General features: G+C 43.8%; 1 protein-coding gene across 2 annotated transcripts in view; it reads left to right on the top strand.

Annotated features, from left to right (window-relative positions):
- The window catches only part of KLHL22 (kelch like family member 22), a 209,889-nt gene extending 195,087 nt beyond the window's left edge, over positions 1-14,802 (top strand). For both annotated transcript variants that reach the window (XM_085633380.1, XM_085633381.1), the window contains exon 7: positions 13,672-14,802. In XM_085633380.1, the coding sequence (XP_085489506.1) occupies positions 13,672-14,043 (372 nt within the window). In that variant the 3' untranslated portion in view covers positions 14,044-14,802. The remainder of the gene's footprint in view (positions 1-13,671) is intronic.
- The last annotated feature ends 233 nt before the right edge of the window (positions 14,803-15,035 follow it).

The following is a 15,035-nucleotide window of genomic DNA, read 5'->3' as shown; positions in this document are numbered from 1 at the left end:
ATCATAACAGTGACAGTAATTCCACAATGGAAATACAATGTGATTTAAACTAGAATGAGCCACAGTAAAAACAAAACACAGCTAGTTAGCTATGACATATGTAAGGGCACAGTCACTAGTGCAAAACTGCAATGTGCAAACGATACAAAGATAGTGCAAACTTATCAGGCCACGTTCATTGTTGCTCGGGATCGAACAGCAGAATGAAAAAAACGACTGACTCTAAAAATTACATCATCAGAGCTTAGCATCAATAGGTCTCTAAAAGCTAAATTAAAATCCATCAGAAAGTTCTTTTTAAAATAAGGAATTAGGTAATATTTGGTGTATTTTACATAAAAACCACAAAAGAATGTAAAGTGTAACAGGCTTTGTTTGCCGCCTAGGTTATAGGGACAGCTTATATTTTCCGAGTTTTTGATAAAGCCTAAAGGGAAGCAAAGGAGATATTTAATGCTCCCGTCCCTGAACCGAAACAACAAACTCCTATTCCACTTGCCCAGCTTCTTTCGCAGGTAACCCTGGGGCATGTTATGGGGCCTACCGCATAATTCCAAAAGGGGGATGTACCTTATAATAGCCGGCTTTACATACTCGGTCTTTTCTCTAGTTTTCCGGTACAGATCGTACAACGCCCGTTTTACTGAATTCTTATGTGTACAGTCAATAGTTTGGGGTGATAAAAATAAGTGCCCCATCTCCACACTTACTAAGCTTTTCTCGACTGCCCTGAGCCAAGGTATATAATTGGCCCGCTCAGATTTTAGGCAGTCTGAGATGATATCACGGGTCAAAGAGGCAGCAGAGTTCCGCCATATTTTCAACCAAAACAGGGCGGGTCTAGATCTTATAAAGTCTTCTATATAGGGGAGATTCAATTCTCTGTGACACACGTAAGATGGGGCCGAAATGACCCCCCCCCCCCCCCCCCAAGACCCTCCTACAGAATCTGTTCTCTTCGATCTGTATATTAGCACAGTTCGAATACCCCCACACATCTGCACCAAAGGTCCCTGTCGGTAAGCACTGTGTTCTATAAATTTGTAACAGTGGTAAAATAACCTCAGCATGTTTAGGTTGACGGAGGGTAATTATAGAATTGATAGCTTTACCCAATTTATTCCTCCCCCTGGCAACATGAGGTTGCCAGGAACCAGAATCGGAGAACAGCAGGCCTAGATAAGGAAAAGTGCAAGTGCTATTTAAAACATTGTTCCCTGACATGATATGGCGAATTCTATGTTTCTTTGGGCCACAGGACATTATGTAAGATTTTTTAAAATTGGTACATAAGCCAAGGTCAGCCATATATGAAACAAAACCTGATAATAAAGTGCGTAATGCATTGGGTGTGCGGCCCATAAGGACCGCATCATCCGCATAGAGGAGTGCGGGGAGTAGTTTACCGTTGATGTATGGGACATCGCTGGTTAATTTACATAAAGAATTGCTTAGTTCATTTATGTACAAAATAAAAAGCAGGGGGGCCAAGACGCAGCCCTGTCTGACTCCCCTGCCAATTAAAATGTCGCCCGAGACTTCGCCATCGTTGTTTATTCGAACACGGGCTTTCAAGTCACTGTGTAAGTGGGCCAAAAAATAGACCAAAGATTCGTCTAAACCATAATTCAACAGGACAGACCATAAGCGGGAACGGTTAACAAAATCAAAAGCAGAACTTAAATCCATAAACCCTAAATACAATGGGGATTTTTTGGCGATAGTATATTTGGCCAATAGTAAGTTTAAATTTAAACATTGCTCCACAGTCCCTATGTTACTTCTAAAGCCTAATTGGCATGGGTGTAGGATCATATTTACTTCAGCCCAGGTTCTGATCTTATTAAAGATAACCCTACCTAGAATCTTCAAGGTATTATCTATTAAAGATATGGGGCGATAACAGCCAGGGTCAAGTCTGTTGCCTTTTTTAAAAATTGGCACAATGATGCTGTTAGACCAGGAACTTGGGGGTGGAGTATGAGATAAATTATTAAAGATGTTACACAATAAAGGTGACCAAAAATCAGGCTCTGATTTTATTAAATCGATGGATAGTCCATCGGGACCAGGTGCTTTATTCCCCGCACTTTGTGAAATAGCATCTTCCACCTCCATTATAGAAATATTTAGTGTCTTGAAGGGCTGGAAAAATTCCGTGCAAGGATACGGCGCAGCATATATATTTGAAAAATGCTCCACCCACAAGTCCCCAGGTATATTACAATTTATGGGGGTAATATTAGATCCGATTGATCTCAAATTCTTAACCTCACTCCAGAACCCAGCGGCATCTTTCAGTGCCGATGTACGCACAAGGGATTCCCAATGGTCTTTTAGAAGCTCTTCAGATCTTATTTTTAATGTACGCTTATAACTTAACCTTAGTGTCCTCACCAGAGACTGGTCCCGTGGTTCAACTATAAGGGCGGCCCATAAATCCCGATTAGCTTTGGAACAAGGGGTATCAAACCACCTTGGGTTTTTAACATTATTAGCTGGGGCTGGTTTAGAGATCTCCTTTTATGGCCTTACACAGCCCTGTAAAGGCCTCAACAATGTCATGTCCAAGGCTATCGGTGGATAAACAAACAGACACTAATACAGGATGTTCCTTAATAATGCGAGCTAAAACCCCATTATTGTCTATCCCCTTCCAGACCACCCTAAGTTTGTCTGTCGACGCTACTAAATATTTTGCCCCGATTTCACTGCTGTTCCCCTGTTTTTTAATAGATTTAAAACTAAATGAGATTGGATAATGGTCGCTATATATGGAACAAACGACTGCCGCCTCTAATAAGAGGTCCACAAGCAGGGAAGATATGAATACATAGTCTATTGTGGTTGAACTCCCGCGCCCGACATATGTGGCCACGGTTCCTTTATTCGCAGCAATGTTTGCTTTCTCCATAACGTTGACTAAGTCCTGTGTGGCTAAATGGTCAAGCAATTCTTCACCTCTTTTACACGGAGGGGTTCTAAAGTGAATATGTGCATTAAAATCACCTCCCAAGCAAATGCCATCAAGTTTACCATACTTTTGGCCGTCTGCAATTTCATCAATAAAATCAAACAATCTTATAAATTAGTGTTTGGATGAGTTGTGAAATCGTTGTTGTAAAAATTAATTAAACATAATTTTATCCTGCTGATATAAAGCAAAGCCTGGAAATTCATATCATTAGTTTGCAAGGATTCAACTTTATCTCCTGCCCTAATCTTAACCCAAATAGATATTCCCCCACTGGGTCTGCCCATAGCCGGAATGGGTACAATTTGGTTGTGACAGCTGTAACCCTCAAAAAGCAAAGGACAAGTGCACCAAGTTTCTTGGAACATTAAAATGTCGAAGTTAATAACCCAATCTGCCCAGTCCCTGATTTTCATTTTAGCATTGAGACCGGCAATATTCCAGCTCAGAATTGTCAAATATCAGACAATATGGGGGTGGCAGAGGCATGGGCAGTTATTTTAGAATGGGATGGCGACATTAGCGCTCTAATGCCATTAGACACCGTTGTAGTGGAGCAGGTTGGCAGTTCACCCATGGGGCCAGATGTATTGATATGATCTCTAGCTACTATATTTGGGAGGATAGCTGAAGGTCAATCCAAAGTGCCCGGCTCAGATAATACACTGAATCTATTATGCAGTGGATACGGTGGTGGAGCTGGGCTGAATGGTCTCTGGGTGGGCCTATAAAAATAACCCAATGGCAATAGGGTTATGACAGTTGAAGGGCTAAAGTGGATATTGTTACTACTAAGAATGAATTTGACTGTGGTGGGGTGTCTAAGGTTAATTACAATACAGTCTCCAGGGATATTCTTAGATGAGGGACCAACCCAGCTCACCCGGCGGACTGACAAGATTTCACTCGAGATGTTAGGGCCTACCCCTTTATGTTTAGACAACCAGTCAATACACTTGTTGTTCAACTGGGCCCAAGACTCACCTTGGCCCTCCCTGAGCGGTGGTACACCCGCCAGAATTAAAACATATGGGCAAGCATCAGGAGGTAAATGAAGGGCAGGTCCCAAATTCTTTGTGGGCCTAGTAACAGCAACTTTGCCCTTGTCTAAGCCAATAATGGCGGGTGCCCCCGGCCTCATAAGGGGCACGGTGGGTCCGCCCTTTAAGGTATCGGCGACTACACTGATGGGGCAAGGTGGTTCGGTTGCTACAGCCGAGGCATGCTGCGGTGTCATGGAAGATTGAGTGTTCCCTGCGATGTCATCCCTAGGTACAATATTAGATGTAGGTGTGCGACTGATGATATTAGGCCTGTCACCCAAAAAGCCCTTACTGGCGACTTCCAAATCTTTCAGTAGACGATCTCCCCTCATTAGATCAAGGCTAATAACCCCTTTCCTTTTTGCGTCTTCGTTTTTTTACCAGGTTTTCCAATCTATCTAATCTTTTAAAAATAAGATTAAACTGTTTGATCATTTGACTTTCCATTTGTTTAAAAATAGTATCGACTATAGTCTCAATAAAATTCTCATTTGGCTTTTTTTGAATAACACATTCAATTATGGGCTCAGTCTGGGTGCAAGCAGAGTTATGTCCATCATTAGGGGGAGTTGTGTCTAGAGGCCCCACAACGAATTGCAAGGACTCCTTAGTGCTGCTGCCGCCCCCTGGCAGTTGTTGCTTCCCTCTAGTCCACATACTCAGGGGGGTTGGTTGGCTCTTGTTACGAGAGGGTTGTTTCTTCTTATTAACTGCTGATTTCGAAGGCCCTCTTTTCCTTTTCTCTCCAACAGTCTTATTACTCGGGGACAGAGGGGGGATAGAATCATGTGCAGCGGGATCAGGTTGTGAGTCAATAATAATAGTACGACTGCTGCTCCCTGATAACATGGTCAACGGATTGGCCAAATTAGGTTTTATAACAGTAACCACAGGGGAAAGCGGCAAAATGTTATTAGCACTTGTTTGCTGGGGTTCTGGGAATAAACGTGTAAGGTCCATAGACATTCTCCTCTCAGTATTGGCAATTTCATTAGTGATCATGTTAAAGGCATTATCCAGCATGCTTTCCAATGACGATGGAAGAACAGGAGGGCCCACAGATGCCTGTGCGATTGAGCTAGCATTTCTTTTCCCCATAGTAGTTAATTCAGAGCTCACCTTGGTAGCGCAAGTCATAGCACGCAGGCATGTGTTCCATGCTCCAACAGGGAACTGCACGAGATAACGATGAAGCAAAAGGCATAGGCAGAATGTAACACATTTCCCCTCCTACACAAACAAAAGGAAAATTAACATAGCAACTTTAAAGGTAATTTCCTTTCCCTGACATTGCTCTTAACTCTGGATGCTACAGATTGTGAAGGATAAGAAACATCATTTAAAACATCACAAGCCCTCTGAGGAACGATAGATTTATCACTATGTACATTATTACATTTAGCAACTCTTCTTACATTCCAGACTCTACCATCCTGGGTAATGACACTATTCTTGCAAACCTTCACTACCTTGATAGGATGATAAAATTTGGAATAGCCTTTAACCAAGAAACCAGGTTTTCTGATTCTGACCCACTCCCCTACCACAAAATCAGGAACTCTGACCTTCATTCCAGAGTCAAACCTCTTTTTCATAGCCAGTTGTTTAACCTCAACCCGTTTGGCAACCACCTTAACATCAGTGGTGTCATTGGTTCTATTGATTTTCTTTATCCACCATGGACAAATGTCAGATGAAGGTTCTCTCCCTTTCAACAATCTGAAAGGACTCACACCGGTAACTGAATGTGGTGTAATACGATACATCCACAAACTCTTCCTAACAATCTCTAACCAAGGCTCAGTAGAACTAAGAGCCAAATGAACAGCTTCCTTAAGAACACGATTAAATCGTTCTACCTGACCATTTTCTCTAGGCTCATATAAAGAAGTAGTTAAATGTTTGACATTACACATTTTAAAAAACAATTCCATTTCATGTGATGTAAGTTGTACTCCATTATCAGTCACAATTTCTTCAGGATAACCTTCATGTGCAAAAATTTCCTTAAAGAAAGTGATAATTACTTGGGATGAAGCATTAGCCACAAACTTGACTTCTGGCCACTTAGAGTGATAGTCAATCATGACCAATGCAAAACGAGCATTTGGAGGTAAATCTCTAAAGGGCCCAGAGATGTCAAACGCCACTTTTTGCCAAGGAAAATCCGGCCATGAAACAGGTTTGAGAGGAGCAGACAAAGTATGAAGCATTCGATCACTGTTGATGCATTCCTGACACTCCCTGACAGACTTATCCACCATTTTATCAAGACCAGGCCACCAAAAATTTGCCCTGATAAGACGCTTCATAGAGGACATACCTAAATGAGTCTGATGAGTAAGAAGCAAAATTTTCTTCTGCATAGACCCAGGAGGAATAATCTTGCCCCCTTTGAAAAGCAAGCCATCACTTTCCTCTATATCAGAAGATATGCGACAAAACGGGGCAAGATCAGGAGAAGCAAATTTCTCTTTAGGCCAACCATTTTTGACACAATCAAGTATTTTTTGGCATAATGAATCATTACTCATTTCCACCATCCAATCATCCTCAGATAATTTCAAAAACTCATCAGAAACAAAATCTTTGATAGAAGCAACCACATCCATGTCTTGTTCAACACAAGAAACGTTCACATCCTTGCATGGTAACCTTGACAGAAAATCAGCAGTAACATTGCTCTTACCAGGTACATATATCACTTCAAAATCATACTCTTGGAGACGAGAAGTAAGGCGAGCAATACGGGCTGTAGAATTCCAACCACCCCCAGGGGATAAAATCCCAACAAGAGGTTTATGATCAGTTCTAAGTGTAAACCTACTTCCCCAAACATAATTACGAAAATGCTCAACCGCCCAAATACAGGCTAATAGCTCCTTCTCAATGACAGCATATCTTCTTTCCGTTTCTGAGAGTGTCCGTGATGCAAACGCAACACACCACTCATCCTTGCCAGCAGTTTGACTAAGGACACCACCCAAACCGTACAGGCTAGCATCAACAGTGATAATACACCTTTTATTGAGACAAAACGACTTCAAGGTAGGAGCATTGACAATTTCCTCCTTGATTTGCCTAAAAGCTGCTTCCTGTTTACCAGTCCAGACAAATTGAGGATTTTCTCATAAGCTCCCTGAGAGGTTCCATTTTTGTGGCAAAATTTTGTATAAACTTACTGTAATACTCACATAGCCCATTGAAAGAAAAGAGTTTTTCCCTATTATCCGGAGCCGGTGCATTGACAATAGCATCCACCAAGGTCTTCTTAGGAACCACACCCTCCCCGGAAAGTGTGTCCCCTAAGTATTCCACAGAATCACAAAAGAACTTGCATTTGCTAGCTTTCAGTGTTAGACCAAAATCCCTTAACTTAACACACACTTCCCTAAGATGATGAGAATGTTCATCCTTATTTTTAGAAAACACAAGAATATCATCTTGGAAGCATTTGACAAATGAGCCCAAATCTTTAAAAATATGATACATGGCTCTTTGGAACACAGATGCAGCCGAAGCCAGGCCAAAAGGCATTCTCTTAAACTGAAAGAGACCATGAGGTGTTATAAAAGCTGTGTAATGTTTTGAATCATCAGTAAGTTCAATTTGATGGTAGGCCGATCGAAGATCAAGAGTGGAAAACACAGAAGCACCATCCAACATACACAACATCTCATTGATGTTCGGGAGGGGATGACAATCAACAACCAAATTTGAATTAAGTGCCCTCAAATCCACACATAGCCTAATACTCTTATCAGCCTTAAGAGCTAAAACAATGGGAGAAACCCACTCTGACGACTCAATCTCTTCAATCACACCATCTTTAACCATGGTGTCCAACATGTCCCTTAATTCTGTTCTGATGCTAATAGGGACCCCTCTTAACTTTTGTTTTACAGGTACCGAACCAACCTTAACCTTTATTCTGTGGCTGAACCCTTTAAGTTTTCCCAAGTTATCCGAAAACACATGAGGGAATTGGTGTGAGAAGTCTAAACCAGACAATGACAACGCAAGTACAGAAACAGGTTCTTTGGACCTAGGATTCAACATAATGCCAAGCTTAGCTTGGTCACGCCAGCCTAAAACATTGACTCCTTTAATTGCTACATACAATTTAATAGTAGCCGAATTACCTTTAAACTCAATACTTACCTCTCTGAAACCAATAAAATCAATTTTGGAACCATCAAAATTAAAAGCAACAATATCTGGCTTACATAGTGAAGTGAAATTAACAAGTTCTCCCAAACATTGTGAACACTACTCCTTGGTAATGATCGTCCAAGGAGATCCAGAGTCTGCCATAAGTTCCAATTCTCTTCCCATCACATTAACCACACATTTGGGCGAACCAATCTTGTCAGTCTCTGAAATATCAAAATATTCTTGAATGGAAACTACAACACCAGACTCTGTACAACCAAAGGAATGATCATTAGCAGAATCATCACCTGCAACATAAGAAATCTTTCCCTTTCCTCCATTAGAAGAAGTTGAAAGATTTTTCCTAGTATCAGGTTTGAATTTGACAACATTCCTACACATTTTAGAAAAATGACCAGAACGTCCACATTTGTTACACTCTTTGCCCACAGCTGGACATTGTGGAAATGAAGCTATGTGTTCAGGACAGCCACATCTATAACAATAAAATTGTTTTGATTTGACATCTCCTTTCGCAGTAGTGTATCCCTTTGACGTGCTGGGATTGACCACATTTACCTCTCCTGAACTAGTGGGTTTTGTGTCCTTGTCAAGAGCTTTGATCCACTTATCTGATTGTTCCAATGCTTTTGCTGTACTAATCGCTACCTCCAAGTTAGGATCTCCCAAAATCCATAGTTGTTCTTGAACTTTTTTGCTTTTAACATGGACTATGATTTGATCTCTGATCATTTCATCAGTCATAAGACCAAAATTACAGTGTAGCGATAAAGCACGTAAGGCAGTAAGAAATTCGTCGAAACTCTCATTTTCATCTTGGGCTCTCGTATAGAACTTAAATCTATTGAGTGCAACACTAGTAGTAGGCTTAAACCTTCCCTCTATGCGTAGAATAGCCTCGTCATAAACATTGTAATCCCCACCGGACCTTACAGGAGGAAGTGTTCTGTATACCAATTGTCCTTCAGAACCAAGAGAGTGTAAAAAAATATTCTTTTTCCTCTCCGCTGACATGCGTTCCCCATCGATGGCCTTCAAAAAAGTGAAGAACTCTTCTTTCCACCTTGACCAGGGAATAGGCGGCTCTCCTTTGTTTTGTAAGAACTTGGAAGGTGGATCAAACTGCATTTTTTTATTTAATAAAATGAGTGCTGGTATCAAACACTGAATATCTGACCCAAACACAGCACCAAAGCCAACAGAATAACTGTAAATGTAGTAATTTTACCAGATGAAGTGTTTGTAACTCAACCCCATCACATGGAATATTAGCAGATGAAGATATATATATATTCCCATAGACGAGAGAATTAAAAAGTATGTATTATCTCATACACGAGTGAGAACTGAAGTATCAGTTAAATACGCATGCTGTGTTGAAAAAATGGAGTCAAAATAATTTTGCCCAGAATGTATAAATACCAGAATGAGGGTTATCACACAACCTCCGCTCTTCAAACAACTGGAAATGTCAGTCGCAGCATAAACGCGTTATCGCACATCCTCCGCTCTTCGAACAGCTGGAAAAATCAGTCAAAACAAGTACTGTAGACTTTGTGTAGTAATTACTTACACAAGATGGCCGCCAGCGTGATGTCGTCACGCGTAGCCAATGACGTTGCTTACTTGCTCTTCGCGTTCGGAGACGCGCATGCGTACAAGATGGTGAAGCCGTTCGTAATCTTTTCCGTGAAACCAGTTGAAATTCAGCAGCTTTGCCACCACTCGTCGTGGAAGTTCCGGAATCGCGGGAATCTACGATCCTTGGAACATGGACGTTGCCGGTAGACCGAGAGAGACGTAGAGGTGAATTCGAAGAAATCCTACCGCACCTGTGTCTCTGTAAGTAGAAGCAGCTGGTGGATTCCTTGTAGATCGTCGCCAAATTTGTAAAGTATTGATGCTGAAGCAAGAGGATGATTTAACGAAATTTATTTAAATTCCTCGAGTAGAGACACAGTGCATCCCAACAGGTCAAGTATTTCCTTCAACTGTCCCCTCTGGAACATAGAACACAAGTCATAGCACGCAGGCATGTGTTCCATGCTCCAACAGGGAACTGCACGAGATAACGATGAAGCAAAAGGCATAGGCAGAATGTAACACGCCTTAAATACGCCTCCGAGCACGGGAGAGGCGTGTGCAGCTTCCTGCCGCTGGGAATGCTGGGGATTGAAGTTCTCCCCTCACTGCGGCCGCGCCGAGGATCGAGAGTGGCAGTGGCGGCAGGGGAGACAGGCGTCAGGGATGAGTGCAGGTATGGCAGGGTAGTCACGTTGGGCCAACAAGCAAAGAGCCCCCCGCTCCACCGGGGCTCTCCTCTTCTTAAATAGGCCTCCGAGCACGGGAGAGGCGTGTGCAGCTTCCTGCCGCTGGGAATGCTGGGGATTGAAGTTCTCCCCTCACTGCGGCCGCGCCGAGGATCGAGAGTGGCAGCGGCGGCAGGGGAGACAGGCGTCAGGGATGAGTGCAGGTATGGCAGGGTAGTCACGTTGGGCCAACAAGCAAAGAGCCCCCCGCTCCACCGGGGCTCTCCTCTTCTTAAATACGCCTCCGAGCACGGGAGAGGCGTGTGCAGCTTCCTGCCGCTGGGAATGCTGGGGATTGAAGTTCTCCCCTCACTGCGGCCGCGCCGAGGATCGAGAGTGGCAGCGGCGGCAGGGGAGACAGGCGTCAGGGATGAGTGCAGGTATGGCAGGGTAGTCACGTTGGGCCAACAAGCAAAGAGCCCCCCGCTCCACCGGGGCTCTCCTCTTCTTAAATAGGCCTCCGAGCACGGGAGAGGCATGTGCAGCTTCCTGCCACTGGGAATGCTGGGGATTGAAGTTCTCCCCTCACTGCGGCCGCGCCGAGGATCGAGAGTGGCAGTGGCGGCAGGGGAGACAGGCGTCAGGGATGAGTGCAGGTATGGCAGGGTAGTCACGTTGGGCCAACAAGCAAAGAGCCCCCTGCTCCACCGGGGCTCTCCTCTTCTTAAATAGGCCTCCGAGCACGGGAGAGGCGTGTGCAGCTTCCTGCCGCTGGGAATGCTGGGGATTGAAGTTCTCCCCTCACTGCGGCCGCGCCGAGGATCGAGAGTGGCAGCGGCGGCAGGGGAGACAGGCGTCAGGGATGAGTGCAGGTATGGCAGGGTAGTCACGTTGGGCCAACAAGCAAAGAGCCCCCCGCTCCACCGGGGCTCTCCTCTTCTTAAATACGCCTCCGAGCACGGGAGAGGCGTGTGCAGCTTCCTGCCGCTGGGAATGCTGGGGATTGAAGTTCTCCCCTCACTGCGGCCGCGCCGAGGATCGAGAGTGGCAGCGGCGGCAGGGGAGACAGGCGTCAGGGATGAGTGCAGGTATGGCAGGGTAGTCACGTTGGGCCAACAAGCAAAGAGCCCCCCGCTCCACCGGGGCTCTCCTCTTCTTAAATAGGCCTCCGAGCACGGGAGAGGCGTGTGCAGCTTCCAGCCGCTGGGAATGCTGGGGATTGAAGTTCTCCCCTCACTGCGGCCGCGCCGAGGATCGAGAGTGGCAGCGGCGGCAGGGGAGACAGGCGTCCGGGATGAGTGCAGGTATGGCAGGGTAGTCACGTTGGGCCAACAAGCAAAGAGCAGATGGTAAAAAGTATATAAAACATTACTGCTTCTGCACATTACCGCGATTAAGAAAAGACAGAGTGGTGGTTTTCATGTAGAGGTAAAAGAACTTGTTACTTACCTGTAACTCCAACACTCCAGTATTGGTATCTTTCATAGATTCACATGCTTGAATCATTCCCCGTAGTCAAAGTTGGAGTCTCACAGTATCATAGTAAGCCGTATGTGTCCGTATAATAGGCTGTAAAGGGAATGCAAGGCTCAGATTAATAGCCTATCTATAGCCTTTTTGTAAAAAGGATCAAAGTTGAACAATGACCAATCAGGTGACCGCATCTTCAGAGGCATCTTCCTCAGGTTTTCCAAGCACTAGTGGGATAGTCCTCACTGGCCAAGAATGTCGCATGTGAATCTATGAAAAATATCAATACAGGAGAACAGGAGCTACAGGTAAGTAAGACGTTCTTTCTCCAGTATTGGGGTATCTTTCATAGATTCACATGCTTGAAATAGAATAGTTAGCAGTGTAATACATTAATAATAAAACAACACATGATTCTGACAGTGGATGGTTGGTACAACATTGTACATTGTATGCTAACAGGCTCACCTTATTGGAAAAACTGCCAAAGTACAGCTTGACCCACGGCTGTATCGGTGCTCTGTGCTGAATACAGACAGTAGTGCTGGGTGAAAGCGTTCCTGCTCTACCAGGTTCCAGCATGGCATATATTTTCATTGGGCACCCCATCAAGTAAAGCTGCTGTTGTAGAAACTGCTCTCGTAGAGTGTGCTTTAGTCTTTTGTCTTAAAGGCTTGCCTGCCTTAGAATGGCAGAACTGAATGGCTATAGAAATCCATCTTGCTATATGATCTGCATATGGCATAGGTCTGCATATCTTGCAGTCTCTCACCTTGTGGGAGGCATGAAGGCAATACATACTGTCCTTATGAGGGTCTTCTGAATGAAGCCTTTTCCTACCACAGGTTGCACATGGTCTGAAGAGTCCTTTCTTGACCAGTTATGGTACACTGGAACAGAGAAAAAACTATTGAGAAATCACCAAATCTGAAGAACTGAGCAGAGCTCAGGGAGACTCCCTCATACATGATGTGCAGTGAAAATCAATGCCTCTGTTGGAAGTGTTCTAACGGTGCTGTCACCTGATTGGTTATTGCTCAACTTTGGTCCTTTAAAAAAAAAAAAAAGGACATAGATAGGCTAATAAGCAGAGCCTTGCATTCCTTTTACAGACCATTATACTGATACATACTGCTTACTATGATACCGTGAGACTCCCACTTCGACGAAGGGGAATGATTCAAGCATGTCAATTTATGAAAGATACCCCTATACCAGAGAGCGCATGTTTTTCCAAGTTCCTCAGTTAAGCTATTGTAGTTTGACAGTTGCTTATGTGCAATAAATAATAGAGCTCAAAAAGCATTTAAATAATGTTTAAGATTTTCCAGTTGTAAAATCTACTGGGTGTGCTCTGTTGTATTTTATTGATTCACTTGAACGTGATAAACCTGTTACGCAACCTTCGGCAGTAGCTTAGGTGACCTGACTAAAATCGAAATTTGTTACAAAAGCCTGCCTTAGGTAAAGACTCTCCCTCTGCGCTTTACATAGTTCAAGAAAATGTTGCCAGGGTAGTTTATAATTCACTACTGAGGACTACTAGATGAGGGAATGTTAAGCCTCCCTTTGAACACTAAAATCTTCATGACTAATTGGGATTTTATTTTTTTCTTAACATTACTAAAGTCAAATTCCAGGAACTAAATAAATGTCTGGTGTCCATGCAGATTCCACAGTACAAGAGGATTGATTTCCTCCAGTAATGCTTACGGTCTCCTGTATCCATGAAGTTTATGTGTGTTATTTTTTTGGTTGCCAGGTGGATTGCTACAGTCCCCAGACTCGTCAATGGACGATGATGTCGTCAATGCCCGCAGGGCACGGGGAACCTGGTATTGCAGTCCTGGGAAACAAAATCTACGTCCTGGGCGGCAGGTCCCATGACTCAAGGGACCGCATGGACTACGTCGATGTTTTTGATTTTGAGAAGGAGTTTTGGGACGACGGCCCCCATCTTGAGGATGGTATATCAGGCATGGCAGCCTGTGCGCTCACCCTGCCTAGGTCAGTCATCATGAGCCAGGTGCCATGGACTCCAACGCCACACAGAGACTGGATGCTGGACAACAGCGATTTTGCCACCCGACTTGTGAGCGGGTGGGAGGACTTGGATATCTTGAGCGAAGATTGAAAATGGCAAAAAAGGCAAGGAAAACAACTCCCAAAGTTTCTGAGGGATTCGTTAGAGCCTTGCCCAGGCTTCAAAATGCCTTGTGAGTTCTTGTACTTTTCTCTCAAAAAACTAACCAAAGGACCCATATATTTGTATATGCAAACTTCATGTGGTGACAGCGTTTTCTCCTTTCTAGAAGCCTTTTTATTGACTATCATTTTGATGGCCACCTGCTTATCTGTTCCGACCCACGATCCAGTAGTTGTGGGCAGCACTGCAACTTCCTTTTACTAAGTTCCTTTTGCAAAAAGGGAAATCTGCCATAAATCCCATTTTAGCATGTTCAGTGTCCCTTCCTTCCAAAGATGTGTCTTTTGATTATACACCAGAGGGTGCTGTATATCATGGGCGTCTGTGACCAACGGGTCTAGAGCGTGATGGGCTATTTCGGAAGTATGTTCTACGGCATCATGGTATTAAGTCAGATTTGAACTTGAACAAGTGTTCTGCACGGATGTGTGACTGAAATGACATGAAGGATTCTTTCACAAGGCACCGTTCAACGACAAAAGTGGGTGGAATGGTGTTCTGGTCCTCCATCATTCAAAAAAAAAAATCAAGTGCTCTTTGTTCAGTTTGTTTACAGTCCAAATGTATGTGTTTATTTGCTTTTGCATTTATTCTTGTGGCTCCTTTCAAACACAAGCAAGCTATCAAGAATGTGACAATATGTTTAGCAGAGTTTCTATTAAATGTGTGTTTTCACACTTACGACTAGAGTTGCGTCCCCAGCCTCTTTACTCCATCTAGAGCTCTACTGCCCCTATTCGGATTCCTAGTCTGAGCTTCTCGCCTGGGGAAAGGTGGCCGTCTAGAAAGGTGACTTTGGTTGTCAATGGTTTGTAAGCTATGGAATGGGTTTGATTTTATTCCTCATCACAGAGATCTAGCTGGTCCACCAGAAGGGGTGAAAAGGAGACTCCTTCTCTCGCTTTTCGCACCGTGCACTC

The sequence above is a fragment of the Triturus cristatus genome, chromosome 11 (assembly GCF_964204655.1).
Source record: "Triturus cristatus chromosome 11, aTriCri1.1, whole genome shotgun sequence".
Taxonomy (NCBI): Eukaryota; Metazoa; Chordata; class Amphibia; order Caudata; family Salamandridae; genus Triturus; species Triturus cristatus.
This window is presented reverse-complemented; position numbering and strand designations above follow the sequence as displayed.